Below are 11,746 nucleotides of genomic sequence, written 5' to 3' on the forward strand. Positions count from 1 at the left end.
TTGTTTTTTTTTTGGCAGGGGGGTGGTAACCTCCCTGAAATAAACTTTTGCAACTTGGGATGTCTGATGTTATAGCTGTTTAAAGAAACCCAAATCTGGTCACCCTACTTTACTTAAGGTGTTGGATCCTTTTCACCACTGAATGGGGTGGTGGTGGTGTGTTAGTAGTGTGTGTTTTGATGGTACAAGTAAATCAGACACAGCAGTGCTACTGGAGTTTTTAAACACCTCATTGTCACTACTGGACTGAGAATAGTCCACCAAGCAAACATACCCAGCCAAAAGTGTCCTGTGGGAAGTGTTTCAAAAATCCAGCAGCACTGCTGTGTCTGATCCCTTTGTACTAGCATGACACCCACTGATAATACTGTGAGTGTGTGAGTGCAGTGCTAAGTATGACCCACCATTCAAATAATACCTATGGTGGTCCTGTGGGGGGCTGACCATTGGAGAAAAGGGTGAAAAAAGCATAATTAAAATATGCATATACTAAGTTCTACAAATTCATCCAAAATTGTTTTAAATAATTTGTAAATAAGTGTTTCTAAAATATTTTAAATTATTAAACTAAAATGGAATATTTATATTTGAAAGAAACCAAATGAAGGAAGAAGGAGTTATGGTATAATGGTAAAAGTGCAATATCTTAAAGTTTTTGTTGCCATCTGGTGGAGAAATATTACCTTTCCTATTACTCAGTCAATTATGAAATTTTTAAAATAACAAAACAAATATGACTATAATCTTTTAGAATGTCTATAAAATTGACAGTGACTGCATGAGTAAAACACACTTATATTGAAGTGCAGTGTCTTTTTATTGAAGTTTTATATTCTCCTGTTTATTTAAGTGGCTATTATTTAAGTCATGTAACTTTCTAAAATGCTAAATTATTGCCATGGTTTCTAAAAAGTGTCCAGTATTGTAATAATAAGAAATATTTAGAAACAATGTTTAAGGCACTTTACATGCTAAGTTTGAAATTTAAACATTTTACATACCTGATACTTTCTTATCTTAACACAGTATCAAAATGTTGATAATAATACAACTTTTAACAAATAAAAAAAAGAATTAACTTTAGTTTCACAATTTTATCATGTAGAATTTTGTGAATAAACTCTGAGCGACCCGAAAAGTTTACTGAGAAAAAAAAAAAGAAAAATCACAAAATAACTATAAAGTCTCCATGCCTTCCAAATAATCAATAAGACATAAATACATTCTATAAAGTTGTAAGATCGGTGTATAGTATTATTACTGGATTTGGGAAAAGTTACCATAAACATAACAGAGACAGTAAAGTGAGGAGTGTAATTTATTTGCTGACAGAAAATATATTCAATCAAATTACATATATACATTTAATTCTTTTATAAGGTAACAGGCAATGCATTAGAATTAGGATCAGATCTAATATTAGGTAATGTTAATTCTGTGTATAGTATTGAACAAAGCAGCTTGAAAGAAGAAGTATAATCCTGACTCCAGAAGACATACAGTAATACAGTTTACATTTACCATGAAGTATCTATTAACTTGGACATTTTGACAAACAGATATAATTCCAACATAATTTAGCATGCAGAGATTTTTATGCAAAATTATTTATACAAAACAGTCATTAGTAAAACAAATGCAGTCAGAAATGTGTAGTTTTACTGCCCATTTCTAATTTTGTTGAGAAATCATATTTGTCGTAAACATTTTATTTTTAATGCATTCAACCAGAAAGAAAACAAAAATAAAAAAATGTATTTATTACAGATGAATAAGAGGAAAGAAATGCACTTTTGATATTCTATGCTAAACACAGAGAAAAAGTTAAACATTTTTATTAATTTCTGAAAGCATCACTTACATCACTGTGGCCACCCTTTATTTATTACATCTTTAATTGGTATCACTTTATTTGGATAGGTTATGGATTATAGATGTCTTACAGATGCTCAACTATAATTCAACAAAAAATCAAACAAATGTTTATTAAATGCAAATAAATTTCATGGTAAAAGTAATTGATTTTTTTTAAATGGCACCCTATACCCAACTCTAACCTAAATTCCAATCTTAACATGTAAATGACAAGTTTAGGGTTAGATTTATGATTTAGGGTTAGGCTGAGGTTTTATGGTTGATTCATGGTTAAGGTTAGGCTTAAGATTAGAGTTAAGTGTATGGTTGGATATAAGGTTTAGGTTTAGGGTTAGTTCTAAGGTTTGGGTCAGGTTTTAGGGTTAATTCATGGTTAAGGTTAGGCTTAAGTTAGGGTTAGGTTTTTTAGAGAATTAACATATACATTCAACTTCATGTTAAGTAAATGTTAGTGGAATGTTAGGTGAGCATCTGTATTGCACCATTCCATTTAAATGTAAAAAAGGTAAGAAATGACACAGAAACCCCAAAAACTAAATATAATATCAGTTTTTTTTTTGTTTACTGTGGTCAAACTATTCTTCTCTTTTCAGGTAACATCTTGTTAGTTTTTCATTTTGCGATAAGATTTTTACTCCTAAATTCATTATTTTTTTCTTCAGATTTTTAAATGTTTTGATTTCTCTTGTTTAACTAGTCTTTTTAATAGATTCAACAATGTGTGTTGCTGTGTGGAGTGGGCAGGTCTGGCCATTAATTTTTTATAAGGTTGAAACCTTAATTGCTGTTCATCAGATGAGGACAATTTCTGGGGGTCTTACGATATCAAAGATTTATCTCAATACTTTAAATCATTAATTATTTTTTAAATAGATATTTCTCCTGTGGAAGGCTCAGGAGACATACACTTGTACGTAACTGTTATTTTCACAGCAAATCAAATAAATTAATGATAGTCCCTTGCACAGTGTTACAATACTGAACATTACATTTAATGATGTGCTGTGTCTATATACTTTTATAATTATCTACTAAAAGGACACTCCACACATTATATTAATAAGTAGTCATTTCCAAATCTTTGTACCTTTTTTTTTTAACAAGTAAAACATGGCCAGTGTGCTGCCACGCAACAGTTTGTGAAATATTCTTAAGATGCTTTGCATTAGATAACTGAGTTTGTATGTGGATGATGGCCTAAGTCCTGACTGCCTTGTTTGTTACTCCTCCAGCAGACAACAGAGATGATGAAACTGATAATGACTACCGTACAGACTACAGCAATAATGATCAAATACATGTCTTTAGACATTGCTTCAGTCTCTTTGTGATCATTGCTGGTGTCCTCTCTTTTATCTGGAGATGATGTGGAGTTAGCAACAGGTGCAGCGGTGCTCCGTCTGGGTGGGGGGGTGTGAGGTCTTCGCCGCTTATCTGTAGGACTAACGGATTCGTCTTCAGAGGATTTCGAAGTGGGTGACGCAAGTAAATCAACATCATTGAGGTTTGTTATACTAACGTCTATCAAGTTTGAAGGACTAAAGCATGTAAGAGATGTGACGTTTTTGACTTTGTTTGAGTTCTTTCTTAGCCAGTCCCGAAGTGGTACAATGTCATGGTCACACCTCCAAGGATTTTCAGCAAGCACCACACTTTCAGCCCCAGTCAGTCCGGCTAAAATCTCTTGTTTTAAATGTGGTAGAGAGTTATTTTGAAGCTCCACTTGAAATAAGTTGGGGATGCCATCAAAAAGTTTCAAAGGAAGGTCAACAATCCTATTATTTTCCAGTGAGATGTTCACCAACTTAGGCAGGCCTCTAAAAACTCCTTCTTCAAGGGTGGCTAATTGGTTGGTGTGTAAAGAAATTTCTTCCAAGCTTGTCAATCCATTGAAGGCACCAGGCGAGACACGGGAGAGCTGATTTCGGCTGAGCACCAAAAGACGTACATTAGTCAAATTGCTGAACGCGTTCTCCTCAAGCCGGGTCAACATATTGTCATACAGCCACAGGTCCTGGAGAGGCATGGGTCCAAAAGTTCCCGCAGGCAGACTCTGCAGCTGGTTGTCATAAAGTGATATCTGTCGCAGATTGGGAAGATTCAAGAAGATGCCGCCAGGAAGTGCAGACAATTGGTTATTGGAGAGATAGAGCTTTTGCAGCTTCTGTTGATGTGTGAAAAGGTCTGCTGGTAAGTGTGTGATCGCATTATTCTGCAGATGCAAAGCCTCAAGGTTAACCAGGTCCTTAAAGGCATTGTCTGGAAGCTCTTTTAGACCGTTCTGCTGGAGGAACAAGACTTTAAGCTTGCTGAGCCCATGAAAAGTCCCTTTGCCCAGTTCCAGAATGTTGTTTCTCTGCAACTGAAGCTGCTCCAAATGAAATAGACCCTGAAATGCATTCTCTGGAATAGACGTGAGTTTGTTTCTGCTTAGGTCTAAGACCTTCAAAACTTGAAGAGGACTTAGCAGAGATGAAGAGATGTCATTTAGTTTGTTGTTGCTCAACGTGAGAGATGTGAGCAACTGCAAATTCTGAAACAAGTTATCTGGTAGCTTGACTAAATCAGTTCCTGTGAACCCCAGGGCGATTAGGTTGAAGGTGCTGTCAAACGTGTGGGGCTGCACGTCACTTAGTCTTGAATCCTTGACAGCAAATATTGTGAGAGATTCAGAAAATGCATGAAAGTCAGCAGGTTTCAGCGAGGAAATGTTGCTGAATGAAATATACAGAGTACTCGTGGTTGAGGGGATGGCAGATGGAAACTCTTGAATTTCATGGCCTTGACATAGAATTTTGTTGCTTCTGCACTGGCACTGCGGTGGGCATCCCCAGACAACAGCATTAACAGCACAAACACCAAGAATGATGTAAAGCCCAAGATCCATCGAGACCTGAAAGAGAATACAGCATAGTTTAAGTGACATTTCATCAGTGGTCTGGAAAAAAGCAGACTGGTCTCAAGAGGAATTCACATATGTATGACTAAAACACAAATTTATGATTCAGTCCATGAGTACTAAATAAGTACTATACTACACCCAGAAAAGCAAGATTTAAACGATTTGAGCAAAAATATTTAAAAGCAGCCAGTTTAATTTAACTTTTAATTATTTACATTTTATCACTTATCCTACTTATCACTCTTAACCTACTTCTTGAATGTAACCAACACACCAACCTAAACTTAACCTACTACCTCTTAACCTAATAGATTACGAATACTCCACCTCAGCATTAACCTCAACCCTAAACTATTTACACCCTAAACTATACTTACTACCCCACAACCTAAAACTAAATTTAGCTTACCACACCTCAAACTAAACATGACCTACACCTCAACTAAAACTAAACTTCACCTACGCCTAAACTTAACCTACGCCTAAACCTAACCTAAATCTAAATTTAACCTACACCTCAACCTATACCTAAACTACACCTCATCCTATACCTAAACTACACCTCAACCTAAACTTAAACTACAGCTCAACCTAAACCTACTACCTCTTAACCTAATATATTTAGAATGCTACACCTCAACATAAACCTTAACTTTATTTACACATCAACCTAAACCTAAACTTAATTTACATCTTAACCTAAACCTAAACTATACCCCACAACCTAAATTTAATCTACTACCCCTCAACCTAAAACTAAATTTAGCCTACCACACCTCAACCTAAACGTAACCTACATCTCAACTAGAACTAAACTTAACCTACGCCTAAACCTAAACCTAAATTTAACCTACACCTAATTCTAAAACTAAACTACACCTAAACCTAAGTTTAACCTACACCTTAACCTATACCCAAACAACACCTCAACCTAAACTTAAACTACAGCTCAACCTAAACTTAAACTTAACCTACTGCCTCTTAACCTATTAGATTTTAAATACTACACCTCAACATAAACCTTAACTTAATTTACATCTTAACTTAAACCTAAACTATACCCCACAACCTAAACTTAATCTACAACCCCTTAACCTAAAACTAAATTTAGCCTACCACACCTCAACCTAAACGTAATCTACACCTCAACTAGAACTAAACTTAACCTATGCCTAAACTTAACCTACGCCTAAACCTAACCTACACTTAAATTTAACCTACACCTAAATCTAAAACTAAACTACACATAAACCCAAGTTTAACCTACACCTCAACCTATATCTAAACTACACCTCAACCTACACTTAACCTACTAACTCTTAACCTAATAGATATAGAATACTACACCTCAACATAAACCTTAACTTTATTTACACCTCAGCCTAAACTTAATTTACATCTTAACCTAAACCTAAAATATACTTACTACCCCACAACCTAAACTCAATCTACTACCCCTTCAACCTAAAACTAAATTTAGCCCACCACACCTCAACCTAAACCTAAACTTAAATTTCGCCTAAACCTAACCTTCACCTAAACCTACACTTAACCTACACCTCAATCTAAACCTAAACTACACCTAAACCTAAATTTAACCTAAACCTCAACCTAAACTTAACCTACAGCTCAACCTAAACCTTAACTTAAACTACTACCCCAAAACATTAACTTACCTTAAACTGAATCTAACCTTAACATTTTACCCTTCACCCTAAAAGTAAAGGTAGCCTACCAAACCTGAATATAACCCTCAATTTACCCTACTACCCCACAGCCTAAAGATAAAATTTTACCTACAAGCCCTAAACCTAAACCTATGATTAACCTACCACCTTTCAAACTAAACCTAAACACATAAACACATCAACCCAAAATTAACCCTCATCTTAATCTAAACCAAAATGAATTGTAATGTAACACAATGTAAACCTAGAATCCTGCAACTTAGATCTATTCTGTGGCTATGATTCAGACAGTTTTCTGTACACAGATTTGTCTTAAGAAATGAGCCCATGCAACAAATAACTACATATCAATTTTTTCTTCTTTTTTATGAGAACTCAGCTATTAGTTTTATTTTAATAACTTTTTACATTAAAAAATAAAATATTCTTTATTAAGAGAGTCACAAAGGCACTTAAAATTAAACAAAACAATAGTATTCATAAAAAATGTGAAATGCTTGATATATGGTTATTTATTGGAAGAGCATAAATGCTTTTAAGTCTCTAGTACAGAAGACTGTAAAAGAGGAATGCAAGGATAAGTCTTTGACCTTCTGTAAATGCACTGTTTAACGTTCTGTTCTTTTGATTCATATCTAAGATTCAGTTCTATCTCAAGACCAGGTCAAGAGGACATGCTTGATATGAAAGTTATGCAGAAAACGAGTGTTGAGTTTTGTAATCAAGCAAGGATGTAAGCAGCACCTAGGTACCATTGTGTTGCAATGGAGCACACAGTTCCTCGTTTTGTGGTTCCTTTTTTTGTATCTCGGTTTAAACCTTTAAGAAAAAGGTTTTAGGTTTTTCTCTTTCTTTTTAACAATTAACGATTAACAGATTGGAGAGTATATGTGAGCATACAGTACAGCTCAGCTGGATACACTTAGCTTCCTTTGTAATACATTCCATTAAAACCAAACCACAGTCTGGACAGACCGGGAATTTTCTTCACTGTTGCTTCAATTTTTCCAGCTCATGTTCTTCCCTTTCTACTATATATTTTTTTTTATGTTTCAAAGACTAATGCAACACAACTGTTCAAATTAAGTGTTTTGAGAAACTTTTAGGGGTTCTTCAATTTAAAACAGTGAGAAAACACTTAAGGTGCTTTGAGGAACTCTTTAAAAGGTAAAAAAAAAAAAAGTTGAGTTTATTATTATTTTTTTAATCTATACTTTTAACTGTGAACAACAATCTCTGTTAAAACCCATGAGAAATACTAAATATCTGTATTTGCAGTCAGACACAAACAGTTTTCAGAGCATTCTATAAAACATTTCACAAAGTACAACAGCCCAGTAACTCCTCACTGTGATCAGAAAGTTCATTTACTCTTCTGCTAAACACTTCTAACATAGTGCTGAAGTCTTACCGTTGGCAGCTGCAAGTTCAGAGATATCAGTGCCCTTCTTCTCACTTCTCTTTCCAGTTGAAATGTGTCCCACCCTTATCTTCCAACCAGTTAAGAGGGTTTCTCCAAATTCCAGTTGGTTTTCTCACACCCGCATGTTCCTCCCCTGTTCCATCAGCAGCTGAGCACAATGCAACGTCAGTCTTTTTCAAAAGCACTCGCAGCCTGACTCGCATTATTGGGAAATGAGTCAGGGGCTTGGTTTTAGGTCCCCATTGGTTTAGGTCCCCACCCTCTGGCTGGGCTTTGAAGAGGCTGGATTAGCCGGACTGTGGGTCTGATCAAGAGAAACTGGAAGCCTCTTCCTGCTGACTCTAATCATCATGTGATTTACTCATGTACACTAAAATAGCTTTTTGTCCCTTATGATTATTTGTTTAAGCAGGATGCAGGAGTTTTTTTTCCCTAAAAGAACACAAAGCTATCATCTGGAATAAAAAAAAAGATACACATTTTGCTTTTTATCCTCTTATACAGAAGCTCTTCATGCCCTGTCTCCTCTCTTTTCCCCCTTTTGGTTAAAATGAGCAGCGTAGGAATTTAAAACATCTGTTGTTTTTGTGCTTCAGATAAACAGAGTGAAGGCATATCTTGGCCAAACCACAGCACAGGAAACAGTAATGTAACTACAGATTTCAGAAAAAGCAAGAAGTACAGCTTTTTATATCTTCAATATTTGTTTTTCTTTCACACTAAAAGCAGACTGGGACATATTAGTGTTAGTATGTTTTCATTCCACAGTAATTAAGTAATTACGTTTATATATATATATATATATATATATATATATATATATATATATATATATATATATATATATATATATATATATTATGGCAAGCCAAACAGGAAATATATAATAAAAGCTGATATATATATAATGAAAGCCGATATATATATAATGAACTCCGATATATAAATAATAAAAGCGATATATATATATAATGAAAGTCGATATATATATATATAATGAACTCTGATATATATATAATGAAAGCTGATATATATATAATGAAAGCCGATATATATATATAATAAAAGCCGATATATATATATATATATATATATATAATGAACTCTGATATATATATATATATATAATGAACTCTGATATATATATAATGAAAGCTGATATATATATAATGAAAGCCGATATATATATATATAATAAAAGCCGATATATATATATATATAATGAACTCCGATATATATATAATAAAAGCGATATATATATATAATGAAAGTCGATATATATATATATAATGAACTCTGATATATATATAATGAAAGCTGATATATATATAATGAAAGCTGATATATATATAATAAAAGCGATATATATATATAATGAACTCCGATATATATATAATGAAAGCTGATATATATATAATGAAAGCCGATATATATATATAATAAAAGCCGATATATATATATATATATAATGAACTCTGATATATATATATATAATGAACTCTGATATATATATAATGAAAGCCGGTATATATATATAATGAAAGCGATATATATATAATGAAAGTGATATATATATATAATGAAAGCTGATATATATATATATATAATGAAAGCTGATATATATATATAATGAAAGCTGATATATATATATAATGAACGCTGGTAGACCGTCCCCGGCTCGGGGAAAGCAGCTCGCGGGCCGGAGCTTTTTTGCCACCTTCGCCCCCTGACACTTTAAAGCCAGTCCGAGGCCGGTCGCGCTGCACCTCCGTGGAAAGAATGAGCCGCGCTGCCTGCCGGTGGTCGGCCTCCCCTGCGCGAGGAGCTGCGGCCGGCTGAACCACAACGCCACCTTCAGTCTCTCAGGCTGACATCTCGGACCACCCGTTTACCTCTTAAAGGGTCTTAACAGCTTTCATTATATATATATCAGCTTTCATTATATATATATCAGCTTTTATTATATATATATATCAGAGTTCATTATATATATATATATCGCTTTTATTATATATATATTGCTTTCATTATATATATATATATATATATATATATATATATATATATATATATATATCACTTTCATTATATATATATCGCTTTCATTATATATATACCGGCTTTCATTATATATATATCAGAGTTCATTATATATATATATTGGCTTTCATTTTATATATATCAGCTTTCATTATATATATATCGGAGTTCATTATATATATCGGCTTTCATTATATATATCGCTTTTATTATATATATATCGGCTTTTATTATATATATCGCTTTTATTATATATATATATCGGAGTTCATTATATATATATCAGCTTTCATTATATATATATATCGCTTTTATTATATATATATATCAGCTTTCATTATATATATCAGCTTTCATTATATATATATATCAGAGTTCATTATATATATATCGACTTTCGTTATATATATATATCAGCTTTTATTATATATTTCCTGTTTGGCTTGCCATAATATATATATATATATATATATATATATATATATATATATATATATATATATATATATATATATATATATATATATATATATATATATATATATACATACTTTTATACAGAGCTCTATCTATGAACTGTAAAATTTGATTTTTTAAAGTTAATTTTGCGTATTAATATTTGGAGAACTGATTGCCTTAAAAAGGTAAATATATATATATATATATATATATATATATATATATATATATATATATATATATATATATAACTTATTTTCAGGTTATATTAACTTATTGTCTACTATTTTAGTGTACTTATAACACAGTTGTATTTACACACTTTAGTTAAGTTATACTGATTTCAAATAGCGTAGTAACTCAACCTATTACCAATAAAACTATTGGGTCTTGGCATATTTTTTTTTTTTTTGCATAATGAATGTTGTCTTCTTGACAAAGGGTTATTTTCCCATGTTTTTTTTTTTTTTTTTTTAGCCAAAGGTTAATGTAATTTAGATTACTTTCTGTTTTCTTTTTTAAATAGAAAATGTTTATTATTTAGCATACTTTCTCCCAGACTCATTGCCATTTTAAGCCAGTATGAAGTCACACAGCAGTAATGAAAATAATAATATGCAATCATGGCTTCATGCAATTATGACTGCCAGACTACAGCCAGACAGTCGACCACTGTATAAAATATAACTGTATACCCAAGGGATGGTAGCCCTGGTGGGAAAGACACTAGCACACTGATGGTGAGTTAGTGGAGGGCGACATGCCCCTGATACAAATAAAGGATACCAGAAACCAATACGGAAGATGTATGGGCCAGTGTGGTGCTACATTATTTAAGTTACTAAGATACAGAAACTAAAATTTGTGTTATAAAGTCTAAATTAGCATTGATCAAACAATTTGAATAGGAAGGCCAATGTCTTATAGTAGGATAGTATCAATTAAGTAAAGTTGACTAATGATATTTGAGGAAGTAATTGTGTTACCTTTACACTCTGTATCAATGAGCGGGGCACGAAAATGTAAAAAAAAAAAATAATAATAATAAATGTTTATGAATTTAAGATTTTTTAAGGCCCAAAACAATGTTATTGTGGTAATCATCCCACTCTCCCATTGCAATTTCATACATAGATTTTCTGTTTGCCTCAAACAACATGGATCAGTATTATGTTATAATATATCTATTGACCTTTGACCAAAAAAAACCATACATTTTGGAAAACAATTCTCTGTCAATTTTGTGAAAGGGTTAAACCCTTTTGTCTGTACTTATTTCACAATGAATTGAGCAAATGTAACACGTAGAGGGCCCTGTCTTACACCTTGCGCAAGGGGTGTTGCAATGTTCATTGCTAT

The 11,746-nt window shown here is 32.8% G+C and overlaps 1 protein-coding gene across 1 annotated transcript; it reads right to left on the reverse strand.

Annotated features, from left to right (window-relative positions):
• Positions 1-1,295: 1,295 nt before the first annotated feature.
• lrrc15 (leucine rich repeat containing 15) lies at positions 1,296-8,226 on the reverse strand. The gene is made up of 2 exons (XM_007249063.4): positions 7,877-8,226; positions 1,296-4,768 (listed from the first exon to the last, which is right to left on the reverse strand). Exon 2 carries the CDS (start codon positions 4,760-4,762, stop codon positions 3,041-3,043), a length of 1,722 nt encoding a protein of 573 aa, XP_007249125.3. The 5' UTR covers positions 4,763-4,768; positions 7,877-8,226; the 3' UTR covers positions 1,296-3,040.
• Between the last annotated feature and the right edge of the window lie 3,520 nt (positions 8,227-11,746).

Source organism: Astyanax mexicanus, chromosome 5 (genome assembly GCF_023375975.1).
Source record: "Astyanax mexicanus isolate ESR-SI-001 chromosome 5, AstMex3_surface, whole genome shotgun sequence".
NCBI classification, from domain to species: Eukaryota; Metazoa; Chordata; class Actinopteri; order Characiformes; family Acestrorhamphidae; genus Astyanax; species Astyanax mexicanus.